This window comes from Hippoglossus hippoglossus, chromosome 20, assembly GCF_009819705.1.
Source record: "Hippoglossus hippoglossus isolate fHipHip1 chromosome 20, fHipHip1.pri, whole genome shotgun sequence".
Lineage (NCBI taxonomy): Eukaryota > Metazoa > Chordata > Actinopteri > Pleuronectiformes > Pleuronectidae > Hippoglossus > Hippoglossus hippoglossus.
In genome coordinates, this window is record NC_047170.1 from 13,932,596 (window position 1) to 13,948,756 (window position 16,161).

The 16,161-nt window shown below is 43.1% G+C and overlaps 2 protein-coding genes across 9 annotated transcripts in view; one reads left to right on the forward strand and one right to left on the reverse strand.

Annotated features, from left to right (window-relative positions):
• Positions 1 to 325: 325 nt before the first annotated feature.
• On the reverse strand, positions 326 to 8,067 carry dync2i1 (dynein 2 intermediate chain 1). Of its 6 annotated transcripts, XM_034572769.1 has the most exons (24): positions 7,951 to 8,060; positions 7,732 to 7,786; positions 6,945 to 7,640; positions 6,789 to 6,856; positions 6,458 to 6,703; positions 6,291 to 6,353; positions 5,803 to 5,853; positions 5,636 to 5,641; positions 5,299 to 5,533; positions 5,013 to 5,115; positions 4,720 to 4,849; positions 4,495 to 4,606; positions 4,317 to 4,411; positions 4,078 to 4,207; positions 3,729 to 3,901; positions 3,287 to 3,449; positions 2,764 to 2,877; positions 2,566 to 2,627; positions 2,200 to 2,251; positions 2,034 to 2,094; positions 1,622 to 1,721; positions 1,392 to 1,523; positions 950 to 1,173; positions 326 to 848 (listed from the first exon to the last, which is right to left on the reverse strand). In XM_034572769.1, exons 1-24 carry the CDS (start codon positions 7,963 to 7,965, stop codon positions 677 to 679), a joined length of 3,258 nt encoding a protein of 1,085 aa, XP_034428660.1. In that variant the 5' UTR covers positions 7,966 to 8,060; the 3' UTR covers positions 326 to 676. The 6 variants fall into 6 exon arrangements, with proteins under 6 accessions (XP_034428660.1, XP_034428662.1, XP_034428664.1 ...); XM_034572771.1 differs by lacking the exon at positions 7,732 to 7,786 and having other exon boundaries at positions 7,950 to 8,067; XM_034572773.1 differs by lacking the exon at positions 6,291 to 6,353.
• A 459-nt stretch (positions 8,068 to 8,526) lies between these two features.
• Positions 8,527 to 16,161, forward strand: part of esyt2b (extended synaptotagmin-like protein 2b) — a 29,236-nt gene continuing 21,601 nt past the window's right edge. Inside the window, exons 1-5 of one of the 3 annotated variants that reach the window (XM_034572684.1) lie at positions 8,527 to 9,247; positions 13,495 to 13,536; positions 14,098 to 14,232; positions 14,553 to 14,629; positions 15,425 to 15,497. In XM_034572684.1, the coding sequence (XP_034428575.1) occupies positions 8,849 to 9,247; positions 13,495 to 13,536; positions 14,098 to 14,232; positions 14,553 to 14,629; positions 15,425 to 15,497 (726 nt within the window). In that variant the 5' untranslated portion in view covers positions 8,527 to 8,848. The remainder of the gene's footprint in view (positions 9,248 to 13,494; positions 13,537 to 14,097; positions 14,233 to 14,552; positions 14,630 to 15,424; positions 15,498 to 16,161) is intronic. The other 2 variants (XM_034572686.1, XM_034572685.1) reach the window with 2 other exon arrangements.

Consider the following 16,161-nt stretch of genomic DNA (forward strand, 5'->3'; position numbering starts at 1 on the left):
TTAGGAATGTTTTGTTATTATTGATTTTATGTAATTTATAATGACTCTATGACAAAAACAACTGGACTCAGCTGATTAGATTATCTGTAATAATATACTGTTACAAAAAATCAGGACTCTTATTCTTAAAAGTAAAAAAAAAGTTACAAAATCTGTTTTAAAATAATAGTTTGTGTGTCAGATCTCTGAGGCAGGAAGTGTATTAAGGATTTTAGTATTTTTAGAATCCTGGCTCTAGCCCCGAGTTAAACATTTTAAACGTGGATTAGCTGGGTGATTAGAATTACGCGGCACAAAAATGTATCTAAACATTAAACAACACAACTACATATATACTCAGTTTATTGTACAAAAATGATTCCACCTTACAAATTTTAGTTAGAAAATATAAATATGTACATCAACAAACATCTACATTATATATTTACTACTATGGTTTTTATGGAGGATATGAATTGAATTCCGGAGGATCTTTGGTATTTAGCCACATTCCTCTCATTGCTGTTTATGTACAAATTTGAAGCCATGTGACATCGGTTTCTAAGGAAAATTCAACACATATCAAATTGAATTGTGACGTGCTATGAAAAGTGACAGTGACAAAAATAGACTCATAACTTGATCTTTATGCTCTTCAAGATTTTGAAAAAGTAGTAATCATCTTAACGCAGCCACTTCAGAAGGCTTCGGTCATCATTGTCTCCAGCTTCTCTTCCTCTGCAGGGACGCTCACAGTAAAATCTCTTGTGAAATACTGCATTTCGATTTTCCCTGATTCGTGCACCAGGGCTACTCCTGAATATGTGTTTTGTTTTCCTGAGTCTCCGAACACGGCCATGGCTGTCACCCTGAAAAACAGAAAGCACGCATCTGTTATCAACACATCATATGACAAATATAAAACTCATCACGTGTGTGAGTGTGTGTGTGTGTGTGTGTGTGGTGCTACCTGTCCGTAGAAATCCTCTCTGTGAGCACCGGCTCTGTGTCGCTTTTCAGCAGGTCCCATACATGGAGGTGAGAAGCTGCATCGAGCACACAGAAGACCGTCGGCCTGGTGTGGGCCCACTGCAGCGAGACCACCGGTTCCCCCGCTGTACTGCTCCTCCACTCTGCCACAGGCTGCTCGTGGCTGACTGTGTGCAGCCGGATGCTGCCGTCCCCACAACCCACCTGGAGGTCAAAGCAAATAGAATATATATATAGTTTTCAGACTTGAGTTTGAATTAAAGCTTTAGAGGTGCCAGCTGTTTTCCCCCCGTTTCCAGTTTTTATGCTAAACTGAGCTGGCCGGCTTCTGGCCTTATCTGTTATAAAATATGCTAGATTTAAATTCCTTTTTCCCAAAATATCAAACTTTCCTTTTAATTTAGAAAAAACTGCACTCTCACCAAGAACATGTTTTGCCTGAAGGGAGAAAAGTGGATTGAGTTGACATCAACCGGTTGGACTCCGGCCTCCTGAAACCTGTAAAACTTTGGAGTAGCCTTCAAACTGTGACTGGTCCCATGATTGACAAGACCCTTGGACAGAAAGGACATTGACACATAACTAAACTGAATGTTTTGACGTAATTAATTTGAAAATACATAATTATTTGGCTAAAAAATGTTATGCTCACCATATTGGTGCCAATAAAGAAATGATTGGAGTCAGATGGGAGAAACTTTAGATGAAGAGTCTGTAATGGGCCTGTTTTCACTGCGTCTCTCGGTGAAACCCTGAAAGCCAGACGGAGAAAATAAATGACAAAACCAGAGGTCAAGGGTCAAAACGTTCCCGGCCAAAAACAAACTGGGCAACACTGGAATATGACACCTCACGCATCACATTCACATTGCACCTATATGAGCACTCATACAGCATGTCCCTATCGAATGTGGAGGTGACAAAAACAACAGCCCGCCGGACATAAACAAGATCCCATGACCACGGCAGAGCAGCTGTGTTGCACCGCGCAAAGACATTGTGGGGTATTTTCAGCCCGGTGCCTGGCAGTGACGGATGCATCGCCGGCTATTTATCAATCTCACCTCTCAGCAGTGAGCAGGGAGGAGCTGTGAAGCAACTTCACTTTGCCCCCAGGTCTGAGCCCTGCAGGAGACAAAGAGCAAAGTTGAAGCTGGCGCCACATGTGTGTGTGCGGGAGAGAGAAAGATGAGTATGTCGATGGAAAAAAGAAAATACTACATGTGTTACCTAGATCTGTTGGAGAGCCGGCCTCGTTGGCTTTTGGAAGCTCCACCACCACCTGCAGGACAGAGATAGAACATCATGCCAGTCCATCGTGGCACATCTTTTCTGTTAAAGTAGATCTATCTGTGTAAGAACGTATATTACTGTGATAATAAGGATATAAGGAAGTGTCTTATTTCTGTGGTTTTAAGGGGATTTTTGATGTGTGATGGAATGAAGTCTGTGTGTTCACATTATGAGAATTGGTGTGGGGCCAAACTACAATAATTCACTTTCTTGTGTTTTTGCACCAGTTCCCTCTCATCTCTGCCTGCTTGTATGTTGGTCACATGTGTCTCACCCTGGAATCCACTTTGTTGCTCAACGTACCCAGAAATTCAAAACCCCGCTTTCATCCAGAGAAGCCAACTGGAAAGACAATCCTGAAGACTCTGGATTACCAGAAACAGAATAACACTCAATGAAATGTAAAGCCAACTGTGAATGGCAAAAACATATGGCATGTATAGAAAATGATACTCAAGAGCTTAAATTAATGTGTTAACCTTTTCCTATAACATTCCATACCTTCCTCAGATGCCAGCAGGGGGACCTCTGGCCTCAGGCTCCCTGCTGCGGTGGAGGGGACAACTTCTACAGACGACACAGACGATAAATGGGCCGAGGCGGCCATCACTGCGCCTGCGTTGACAAGGCAAGAGAGCACATCAGCGCACAGTGAATCATCACAAATGTTACATAAGAAAACAGCCTCTGAACCTTTAGTTGGAGAAAGGGCTTATACAGTCCCGAGCGACTGTGCTGATGTTTGCTTCATATTGCCTGCTGACATTTAGTTTGCTGGAACTGCAGTGGCAACAACAAAGATGACTAAGAGAAAGATTAGGGCAGAGAAAATGTTTTTAAAAGTTGGTAGTTGCAGAAATTGGCATGACCAATGGTGTGCTATAATTTCAGCTCCATCTTTATATAATGGCACTATTTGTAATATAGAGGAACATAGACGAACACGTACATTTTCTATTATTTTATCAATCATTAGTGTCCATATTCTTGCTCTGAAAATAAACAACTACCACTGGAGACATACTAGTGGAGAAGGTAGGCTGTCTGAAGGTCCACTCCTCCTCCCCTATCTTCAGGCGGTAGTGGTTACTGGTCTGCTCCCTCAGGTCCCACAACACCACGGAGCCAACTGATGTGCCTGCAAACACCAATATGGCCTTTCCAGGGCTGAAACAGCAACACTGCACCTGGGACAGTGAAGTTAAAACGGGGGATACATTGGTTTCAGTGCATGTAAGACTACTTTGATTGTATCTGTTATATTTTGAAGGCAACATCAGGGCACTTTCTTGTACCACAACAAAATGTAGATCCTGTCAATACAATTTACAGGTGATAAGCAAGTAAGTGTTAGAATCTATATATGCTGCCCTAAAAGTAGGTTTTTAATTGTATTGTGACTTTAAATTTTAGCATTTACTACAGCAAATGTTGCTATAACTGAAAAGAGAAGCAGAAAATATCACCTCAGATTCATACACAAGGATCTTCTGAGGCCTGGACGGTTCCCAGATGTTCCAGATGCAGATGAGGGTGCAGCTGTCAAGGCGCACAGCACTGGGTTTGGTTGTAGGTGCGTGGACGGACATCATGGTGTGCCTCTGGACTTGAGAGAAGTGCACCAGGCTGATGTGGCGACCTGCGATTGACAACAGTAAGGACAACCTGGTTCGCGTGCATGTGCTGGTCTATACCGTGTATTCTAAACAACTGTTATCATCCAAATAAAACCACGAGGTAGGATTAACATGTCACATCTAATAAAATAGAGTCATGGATACAGTGCTTCGTGATTTCTCTGGTTGGGGTATGTACCGTAAAGAAAAGGCAACTTGGTGTTGAGCTGTAAACTTCCATCGCTGAACGACAGTGTGTCTTTTTGAGTCCTCAACTTGCTCAGGGATTTTCTCTCAGCTTGATTCTCTTCCAACAGGACGACCAGGACCTTGATTCAGTCACAACACCCAACAGGAGTTATGAAGTGCAGCAGAAACAGAAAGTCTTCATGTAGGGAGTAAGGAACTATGTAGCGTGTGTAAGTGTAAGAGGATCACCTGCGAGGCAGAGCGCAGAAACGCTGACAGACGCTGGGAATCAAAGTTCATTTCGTACATGTTTCTTCCTTGAGCTTCCTGAGAGAAGTTTGAATCTGTAAAAGCATAATAAACACGGTTATTGAACTCGACGTGCAAACAGTGAGTTGATGAGAGAATTATCTTGGTGTTTCCTCACCTCCACAGGCTCCACTGTGCTCTGGAGGATGCTGTGTCCACTTCTCACACACTTCTATCTCCTCTGTCTGAATGTCTCGATCTGCGTTATCCTCGTTACACTGAACATAAGCCTGCGAAGGAAGAAGTCGCCCTGTATTATTCAGAAATTGACTTTTTTTCTTTTCTTCTATAAATTTGCGACAGGTGTCTGTGAAGAAAGAGAGACAACTGAATAAATACTGACCTGTTTGGTATTTGCGGTTCCAAAGGTTCTAATGTACATGTCGTATTCATTTACAGGTGGGAGATCCAAAAGGGAAACTGTCATTGAGAAATCCAGATCAATTAATTTGAGCAGCTCTGTGCTGCGTTTCCTGGAAACAGAAAAAAAAACAAACAATTAAATCGAAGGTAAAAGAACAAGTCCACCGATCCTGCACAAAAATGTGCACGATATTGATATTCCTCCAGAGGTATACAGCCACATTACAATGATCCATTTCCCATTTAATACGAAGAGTTCTTAAGTGAACTTACTTCTGTTTTGTGGCAACCTTCTTGCTGACTTCTCGCTGTTTTGCTGCCACAAAGTCGATAAACTTCCCGCGTTGAGAAGCTCGACTGTGGTTCTTTTCATGTCCTATTAAGAGAGCAGTGAGAAAACATCATATCTCAAGTAATTTTGCACAAAGTTCCCCAGGATTAAGTGTCTTCTGATCAGACATGAGGAAAAAATATGGATGGACATTAACATGTGATAACACCAAGTGCTAAATGTTAAACGATATCTCTCAGGAAGATAAAACATAAAGTAGAACCGTACCTCTGGACAATTTAGCTCCATCTTCCTCCTCTCTACTCGTACTTTGTGTGGAATGATCCGTTCCAACTCTCTCGTTCTCTTCATTCATTGCTCTCTGAATCGCTTCAATCTCTTTTCTCTTTTGTGCTGTAACTTCCTCTCTTTCTCCCCCGACTTGTGGAAGCTCCTCTGACTCCTTCTCATCCTCACCTTCATTTTCACTCGGATCCAACTCCTCAAAATCCTCCTCATAATCCTTCGAACAGAGAAAAAACATGTGTAATGAAAAATTTGAAAAACTAACCAAGATGCTATGAGAATAAAAATACATATACTTGTGAAAGCTCTCAATACTCACCACTTTCTTAGAATGTAAATCGATTACAGCATGCAAAAGTAACACAAAAATAAGTAAATAAATGTTACAAAACAACAATAAAACTCAAAGAGAAGGATCCAGAACAAAACTGTATAATTTAAAAGTATGTAACATATTTCATAAACATATATATATTTTTTTTTTACCTCAAAATCATCTTCATATTCCTGGTCAACCAAATCTTCAGCATCAACAACCTGTGGATGTGATATAAGTACATGAAGGAGATACTTTAAATACTGCAGTAAAGCATGCAGATACACCTCAGGATGATGTTTCACTCTAATGAAGCTGGAAGTAGAAGAAAGAGCACACTGCAGTAATGAGTCCGGACAGTAGATGGCTCACAGACCAAATACTCCCCAACCAGAAAGAAGGATGTTTTTATATTAGAGCTCCTAAATTGGTACAAGACGCTGCAGTATGAGCTAAAGCAAGGTTTGTTCTCGTGCGAGCAAAGCAAAGCATAGCTGGGTGATTGAATTAAATTGTACTGGGCATTCAATTATAGTGACTATGGTTGAAATAAATAAATAAACAAGCCACCAAACTAAAAATTAGTCCCCATAGATGCAAGAGTGGATTTTTTTGTCCTTGAAGGTTGTAAGCAGGGCAACAAAGCTGAGAGTCTTACAGGCTCTTCTGTGTCTCCTACATCTTTCACATCACTAGTTGTCCAGTGCTCAATCTCAACTTCCTGATTGGACAAGTGGGAGAAGAAAGCCATAGAAGCCATCAGGGAATCCACTCTGATAGATTGATGTTATGAAGGCTGTAAAGGCAATTGATGGTTCTACTTACCGCTGTTTTCACTGTATTAGTCTTGTCAGAGACTGATTTATTGTCTCTGTGGTTTCTCTCTGGGTTCTCTTCTTCTTCTCTGTGCGTTTTGTCTCTCTGCTGTCTCTCTGGATCTTTATCCTCTCGGTGTCTCCTCTCTTTCTGTTTGTCCCTGTCTCCTCGCTCTCTGTCACCACGACGATGCCTCTCCTCCTCACCTGACCTCTTCGCCTCGCTAGATTCACTGTCGTGCTTCCGCTTTGGATCCTAGAGAGCAACATTCTGTGATTTGTTTACCTTTTGTTAAAATGCAAAATACTGATGGACAATCATTATGAATACAGATGCTTACATCATGTCCTCCTTCTTTGTGTCTTCTTTCTCTCTCCTCTTTATGCCGTCTGGGTTCTTCTTTGTACTCTAAAATCAGAAAGACAGATTTAATGACCTCCTATCGAAATCCTATTTGTTTAAATAGGATGAGAAAAAAATGTACACGCAGTTGTACCTTTGCCTCGTTCCTCTTTCTGCTCTGAATTCTTCCTGTCTCCATGTCTTTCTCGCCTTTCTTTGTCAGTCCTTTTTTCCTCACGTTCATCTTTGAGTCGCTCTCTCTTTTCCCTGTCGCTCTTTTCTATCCGATCTCTTCCTGGGTCTCCACTTTCCTCTTGTCTCCTCCTCTCTCTTTCAGTCCTGTGCTCTCTGTCTCGTTCCTCCCTCCTCCTTTCCTTTTCCCTCTCTTCCCTCCCTTTGTCCCCGTCCTCCCTGTTCCGTCTCTCTCCATCCCTCACCCTGTCTTTCTCCTTGTTTCTATGCCTTTCCTGGTCTCTCTCCTGATCATGCTTGTCCTCTCTATCCCTCTTCCTGTCCTTATTCCCTCCATAATCATCACTGTGCCTTTTCCCATCCACCAGTCTGTCTCTTTCCTTCATTCTATCCTTCTCTTTGTCCCTCTCATCTCTTCTCTCCCTTTCCTTATCACCTCTCCTGTCTCGTGAGCCCTCTTTCCTTTGCTCAACATATCTGTCTTTTCTGTCTTCCTCTCCCCTCTCCCTCGTGCTCTCCCTCTCCCTGTGTTTGTCTCTCTCTCGTCTGGACTCCTTCTCTGGGTCTCTGTGGCGTCTCTCTGTGGATTCCCCAGCACGGTGCTTCCTCTCGCTGTCGTCTCGCCTCCTGACTCGGTCATCGCCTTGTCCACCCTCCTGGAAAATGAAAAAGATTTAACTTTTTAATATTTCTCTGTGTTAGAAACTCATTCATCCCTCCTGCAGGGCTTTTTAACACTCACACACTTACCCTGACATATCTTCTCAGGTCTTCTGGTCTCCATGTGTCTTCCTTGCTCAGTTTCTAAATAAACACATCATCTTGCATTGACTGGATTTCATTAACAACAACAGAAACAGCGAGACAACGTAAGATAACAGTGTCAGTAGGTTACCACGGCGGACACGACACTTTCTACCAGACAAACACACTTCCTGGTTGTAGCCTAACAAACACAGAGTACTCACCTTGTCACTGTGCATGTTCTCATCCGGGTTTTTTATTGCTGGAGCTTTTAAAACCACCGTGAAATTAGCTCATATGTTTGTAGCGACGCCGCCATGATGGGGAGACCTCTACCGCGCATGCGCAGCTGCTCGGAAACCAAGGAGACCGCGTCACTTCAGCCTGACAACAGGCTTGTTAATGGAGAGCAGAGCAGTCGATGGAATCAACACCCAGTTTCCACGGTGACTTTTTAAGCCATTTAATCTTCCACAGCTTTTAAAAATGTGTTCTTCTATCGACTGTAACATCAGGTTCGCGTGTCTGTTACTGCCAGATGTTTTTAAGGTGAATTTAAGTGGTAAAAATGCGAAAAACCTCTTTCGAGCGATTTATCTGTGCTCGTCATTTCTAATGTAACGTTATTTGAAAGCGAGCTAACCGGAGCTAGCAAGCTGCTAATCAACACGTGTTTAACATGTACGCATGTTTATTTTCCTATGTGTGTTTTAAGAATGGCAGTGTTTAATTCACGCTGACGTTGTCAGTGTGTTGGTTTGTACAGCGGCTCGCCCCCCCCCCCCGCCACTGGACACCAGGTGGCGGTGTTTTCCTGTTTGTAAGCTAGGCTACACGCAGGCACCTCTGGGAGCGCACACAGCAGCGGGAGCCTGGTCATTCATTCCCCGTGTGGAGGCAGGGAGACTGTGGACCGGACCAGTTGATTCTTTTAACGGAATGCGGCTCTTGGATTTTAACCGAAACCGGGGGGATTCCTCCGAATGCGATGGGCTGGTGTGCAGGTGAGCTGACGTGAGAACAGCCCCCCCAGCTCCGGTGCGACCGCACATGGGAACCGAGTCGCAAGACCGTGCCCCTATTTTTTACATTTTCACAGTTTGAACTCCGGGACACCGAAGCATGCCAAGGGCCAGCATGACCGCGGTGCGAGGAGCCAACTCACCCGGTGTCTCGCCGAAACAGAACGGACACACGGCGCCGAGCCCCGCGCAGCCCAGCGCCAACTTTCCCCATCCCTCGGCGGGGAGCGCACCCGAGGACGCCCCGCTGTCCTCCGCCGGCGAGCTGACCCAGACCTGGGTCCACTTCGCCAAGACGTTCGTCCTGATCTTCCCCATTTACGCCCTGGGCTATTTTGAGTTTAGCTTCAGCTGGCTGCTGATTGGACTTGTTGTGTTTTTCTGGTGGAGGAGGAACACGGGGGGGAAACTCAGCAGACTCAACCGGGCTCTGGCTTTCTTCGATCAGGAGGAGAGAGGTGTCAAGCCGAGCCTGACGACCTCTGATTTACCACCATGGGTGAGTGGAGCACAGCTCAGGAAATCACCTCCACACACACAGACACAGACACACACACCTTATACCTGAGCTGATCTCTGAGTGTTTTTTCTGAACAAGACTTTTTAAGTGTCCAGGAATAATAAAAAAACAATCAGCTGTCAGGAGCAGGAGGAGCAGGGATGAGCTGTAAAGCCACGATGGAGCAGCTGTGCCTCCCAGCAGTGACATTACACTGAGCCCCAGTCTAAATACAGCAGGGTACAATGGTGAACCAGACACCACGCTGGAAAGGAAACATGCCCACAGGGTCCCTGTTATTTTGGGATGCAGACTGCTATCTCCCTTGTAGTGCACTCACTCTATTATTATTACTGCAACACCATCCTGGCAGAAAGTGTTGGATAACACTGGGGCTCTTGACTTTTCCTTGTCAGGGTTAATAGTTTAGTGGTTAGGATTTAGCCTTGGACCCACTCCTGGGCCCTCAGCAGCCCCTGTATATAAATGAATGCGATAACATAGGTCGCATTTAATGAGGTGGTACCCAAACAGAAACTATACAGTGTTTTAGAGCAGAGCCAGACAATCGTATTATAGTTCTATATAAATAAATGCATCTAGTCCCCCGAAGAGAGTTTAAACAATGATTTATAAAATAGTAATTTATATTCTATATGAATCGATCCATCCTCAGTATACTTGAAGTGTAAAAGTCAACGATGAACTTACTGTGCTCTATTTTATTTTCCAGTGCAATGTATTTCCTTGGGGGGGGATCGGAGTGAAATGGAAAGATTTATTCTTCCTAAAACCTTGTTATATATCGTCTCAGGGGTCCAGTTTGTTAAGACTGAAGTTTATCGAACAGCATCCAAGGGCAAAATACAGCTTGACAACTGCAAATTTCAACGAGCTCCAAGGCTCAGTTGCTCAACTTATCAAACTGTAAATACAAGACTTTTTTTTTTATATCCGACTCATCCCAGAGTCACAGCTCGACTGGGGTGGGATGCTCAGTGCTGTCTCATGTTTTGAGAACTGCTAAAAGCTTATTCTGCTGACACATGGTCGTGCAGGATGCATTGAGACTATTAAATGGGGGAGTGGTGGAGTTCGATGGGGGGGGGGGGACAAATGTATCCCACTTAAAGGAAAGAGGCATCATTACAGGGACCTCAGTCCATCCCCTGCTCTGAGTCTGTGGTTAATAAGAGAAATAAGTCAAGCACTACTTTACATATCACATATCATATACTGTTTGTAGCTGGGCATCCATCACATCACAGGAAATTACATGACAACATCCAGGGGGGCGTCGCAGTGATGGATCAGTTTGCTTCAGACTGACAAGCTGAGCACGTACCAGTCCTGTCATCGCGGGGGGAGATTTTTACCAGTTAGAGTCATAACTCCTCAATCTTGGCTCAGGCAAGTTTCTCCCCACTAGGCAAATGAATCTCGACAGAGATGGCATTGCTTTCACAAAACCTTTTTTAGTGCCCTGGACCCTTTCCCCGAACGTCTGCTGCTAAATCCTCAGCGGTATTCACACAGAGTGAGTCTCTGGCCGGCTGCTGGAGCAGATACTTACACTAAATAATTTCCTGTGTTTTAGTTTAATGTCACATGGGAATAAAAATGAAAACAATGCACATAGTCTCACAAGCTGCTGTTTCATTTCATTTACAACACTGTGGTCTGCTTGACCTTTACCAAGCATTAAAACAGTTCTATATACAGTGCACTCCCATGGCCATTGTATTTGACACTCCCAATACATTGTAGTACCACAGATACTATGAGGATGACGATGGCCATAGAGATGTTAAATCAAGTATATGTTTAATACTGAGGCAGGGGTTACTGGTGCTACATTGACCTACACAACACTGAAATTAAATATTCTGCCCCCTTGTTAATGAGGTGGAAAAACCTGAGAAACAACAATATGATGCAGTCCAGTTCAGCACTTCTGCAAGAGCCTGACACCAGAAAACATCCTGATAAACTAATACAGTCCACTTCTGACAGAGTCGATCAAAAGATCAAGATTATTATCTCGAGTAAGATTGTAATATCCTGGACGCCGGCGATGCCTTCTTGTACTTTTCAAATATTCAATTAAAACCGTACTTATCGGAAAAAGTAAAAACAAAATTAAATTGTCCATAGAACTTTTTATTTTTGTGTCATTAGTGGCACAGTGGTTAAGAAGGAAGCCGATATGCTGTTGTTCAACCTCGGCTGGATTTCAGTTAAGTGAAAGCTGATTTAGTCTGGAGGAGTCAGATTGTCTGAATTGCAGTCGGCCTCTCAATGCACCTCTGTCAGAGTGACTTATGAGATGTAGGCAGAAGTTTTAGAGGTAAGCATTGTGTGTCTTAAAAAGAGATACTAGTGTCCATGTCAGCTAAATCAAACTGTCTCTGCTCCATTTGTTCAGGGAGCTTTGGGAGCATAATTAAGTATTTAAATATTTGTTTCTACACTCTTTGTGCTGATTATAGGGAGTTTGAACTCGTGTTACACCGACACAGTAACAATGGCTGAATAACAAAGATGCTTCGCTCACACTTTTTTGCTTCACAGCTTTTCTCTGGCAGCACTTAACACAAAATACGTGTGCTGCTGGATAAACCCTCCATCGCTTCACCCACATTTTCTGAATTGGGTCAATTTGTCAGGTGTGATAAAGAAGCCCTGCCAGTGTCTTGTCCAGTGAGCTGCATCATTTCCACCTCAGAACTGAACCATGGGCCTGATTCTGTCATATTATCTTGAACTTTGTGTTCCCCCGTCTCCTTGCTCCCGTCAGTGCTTCCTCCACACTTTGACGTAAACGCTGGATAAGCACTTTAGCGGGCTGCTCCATGAGGAGTAGTGCTGTCCCGTGTAGCTGTCGCACCAAGTGTCATATCTCACCAGCACTCCAGCGGGCTGCATCACTTCATCCTGCAGCTGAGATGAAGAAATAAACGCCTCCAATTTCATTGAGGCGGAGGGGCAGCTTTGTTTATCTGTTATTTATTAAGGGGGCTTGTACGTGGTTGGACACCTTTGTGCTTGTTATCGACTTAATTCCGGGCATTTCCCTTTGCTCATGTTAAATCAATGGCTGATTTACTTTGGCCATTCAGAGTGATTCGGCAAAGTGCAACTCAATAAAATCCCCTTCAGCCCAATATTGTCGGCCTAATAACACAAATAACACGAGTGCACCTTGTTCACACTCAACATGTGAGGAGATAAATTCAATTCTTAGCTTTTTACTCATCTGGTGTCAGTTATCTTACATCAGTTAACACAAAAAGATGGTAAAAGAAAGCTCATATAATCAATGTATTCTTCTCTTTGAACAATTCTTGTATTGATGGATCCACAAAAGTGGTGCCTGGTGTCTGGCTGCAGTAAAGGTCAGAAACACTGCCTCCTCCGTGTTAGTGGATGAGACATGGACCAAACTAAAAAGTCAGAGTGCAAATACAATTTTTCTCAAGGATGGTTTCTGTCATTCTAGGTAATTCTAAGTGTAATTAGTTATTTGATGCTATAAAATTGGGTGAAACATCTTTTTGGATGAACCTTTAATACCTCAGTCCCACACATACTTTGATTCATGACTTACTAATAACTGATGATGTTCTATTTAGCTATACTTTGGGTTCAGTGCTCATTAGCAACATGTTGGTGCACTAACATGTTAGCCTTGTCACTACAAGCATGTTGGCATTAGCTCAAAGCACCAGTGTGTGAAATTACAGCCTCAGAGTGCTGCTGGTGTGGCTGTAATTTATCTTCATCTGTATGACTTGTCTCACAGTAAAATACATCATGTCATATTTGGAAAGGTAATTTGAATGCCAACTGCAAATATTACATATTCAAACACGAGTAGCAGCTTTAAAATGTATTCAAAAATACAAGAACAATTTTGCACTTTGGGTAATTCAAGAGCAATTTGAAACAGAATGGGACAAAAGAGAAGAACACACTACACAGTCAGTCCAGTGCAAACAGTTAATAGCATATCGACCTTCTTGTTTTCAGCAGGGCGGTTCTGCACCTTGGCATCTAAGGGCAATGATTTTATATGAAGTGGTAATTGTCCTCACTGAAAATGGAAGAAAAAAAAGAATTTCACCCATTTCAATGCAGGTTAATAAATATAGATAGATTATAGATTATATGTCTGATAATTGCCTTGAAAAATGCTGCATTATCAGACTTATTGAAAGCAACACATCTGCTCTGTTTCTCCGTCGCAGGTGCACTTCCCAGACGTGGAGCGAGTGGAGTGGCTGAACAAGGTAAAGAATTGAGCGGCTGTCGCTTTCATTTGTTTGCTTGAATGAAACCTGGAGGAAAATGGGATGTCTGCTGCCCTCCTGCTCTCTCTCCTCTTCCCACTGGGGCTGTGAGTGTTGCCACACCGAGCGCTGCACATCCGACTTAACATGCAGCTCCATTTCTACGGCACCGTAAAGTGCATTAACCCTTGCGAATCCCCATGGCAACAACCTGGATGTTCATTTTAAAGCTCTCGTGAGTGCGCAGTGTGCAGGCATCAAAATTGAATTAGTTATTGTCCCTGCTTGACACGTTTGAGTAAATGCTTGTACCCTTAATATTTGAAAGTATCTATATCATTCACGGTGTGAGAGATGACGTGATGGAAATAGCCTAAGGAGGGTGAAGTTGATGTTGTGATGTTCATATGCTGTAAAGCATCACACAATGTTATAAAGTGCACATACGTGTACATGCCCTTTTAGTTCCATTATGCAAAGAGGACCTGTTTTTAGTCTGTCAACATCAAAACTCTACAGTAATTTATCTTTGAAGTTGAGTCTCTTCCTGCTTCCCCTCAGACAGTGAAACAGATGTGGCCCTACATCTGCCAGTTCGTGGAGAAGCTGTTCCGCGAGACGATCGAGCCGGCGGTGAAGGAGTCCAACGCCCACCTCAGCACCTTCTGCTTCAGCAAAATCGACATGGGAGAAAAAGTGAGCACCCCTCAGCGTTTCCTGCACGACGCTCGCGGGCACTGCCACTGATCACATGTTGTCCCAGTGGCAAAAACAGACTACCCGCAGCAGGTGCCGTTGGGACAGCTGGCGAGGGAGTGTGGGAGCCCGAATGTGGACATACGTACATGCTGGCACGTGTGCTTGTTTCATAAATAGTTTCCATGTGGGGTCAGGAGAGCGGTCGACCTTGTGCTGACCACGTGGGCGTTATGGAGGGGTGGGGGGTGTTATTGGTGTGGTGTTGATGGATTGGAGGACTGCGGTGGCCATAATGGTTTCTTTCTGTTGCGGTGTAGCCAGTGAGGGTCAACGGGGTCAAGGTTTACACAGAGAATGTGGATAAGCGACAGATCATCATGGATCTACAGATAAGGTGAGCGAATCAGATCCATGTTTAAATCTCTGCTGTGTGTGTGTGTGTGTGTGTGTGTGTGTGTGTGTGTGTGTGTGTGTGTGTGTGTGTGTGTGTGTGTGTGTGTGTGTGTGTGTGTGTGTGTGTGTGTCATAATGCAAACTGTTGTCCTGGAGACACCTAATGTTCTGAGAACTGCCACAGAGGTACACTGGCAGGTGTTGATCTGTCGTTGTGGCTGGTGTGATCCCATTTTAAGATGGTTTCTAGTTTGATCTCTGTAGCATCTTTCTGATTCTGGTTTAAAAGTGTTGTCTTCTACAGATAGTAGAAGGGAATTGCTAATTCAAAAGAATGAAAATCCCTAAATCTATTTTTAATAAATTTAAAATATCCTGGCTACTGCACAGTTTCTAGCAAACACTCCTTGAGCAGCTACTTCACCAGAAATTCAGCAGAAGACCTAACGTTTACAGAGCAGCCAAATAAACGTAAACAAAGAAGGCAATTAAATGTATTTTTCATCCTTCCCTGCACAAATGTACAAACAGTAACAGGCAATTAAAAAAAACGGTGAAAAGGATTAAAGCCTTGTTCGAGGCAGCTTTGAGCATTTATATCCCAACTGTTTGCATGAAGATGTGAGAAAAGCCAGTGACTGAATGAGCCTCTGGAGGAAAACGCTGTGATGCATGCTAGTGTTTGTTCAGCAGGAGCTTTTCGAACAACTCCATAAAGATAATGAATAAAACATAAACTCACCATGATGTCTAAAGTGTCACTAGAGGTATTTTTCTGTTTGTTTTCGTCACTCAGCTTTGTTGGCAACACGGAGATTGATGTGGACGTCAAACGTTACTACTGCAAAGCCGGAATCAAGAGCATCCAGGTGAGGACATTTGCTTTTGTCTGACTTGTTTCACATCCTCACACAGGATCGTTTTCTCTAAAACAACAAGAAGCGCTGAATGTACAAAAAGTGACTCCAGGTAAAGGCCTGTCCTTCCCTACAGCAGGTAATAACAGGATGCTCAATTCATTTGGACAGGAGCTTTTTTTCCTTTTCGTTAAATATTCTTTTATAAAATTAGTAAGTGTTTAATTGTATTATTTAATCATTCTCTGGTCTGAAAGAGTAAATTCAACTCTGGACCCCCACAGGTGGAGGAATGTGTGTATTCATACTAATGAGGCTCTCGCCAGTTATGTAATAATAAAGCTAATAACTTCAAGGAGACAAATAATCAGGCAGTGTGTCTGTGGACAGCTGTTATGAAATGTTCTACAGCTCTGGTTCCTAACAATATTTAGCCTTGATCCCTTATGATAGAAAACAGTGTCTCCTTGTTTTGTTAGAGTCTCAATGCTGTGAGCAGTTCAAAATTAGATTTTCTTTGCTCATATTGATTCAATTTAACATTTCTGTGTTACTTGTGTAAAATTCATTAGACTTATAATTTGTCGAGTTGTGTACTTAATCTCAGATGTTTCCGGCAGTTTTTAAACCAGAGAGAAATCTGTTGGTTTAATCGAGGTGAAGGTCTGTTTCATTT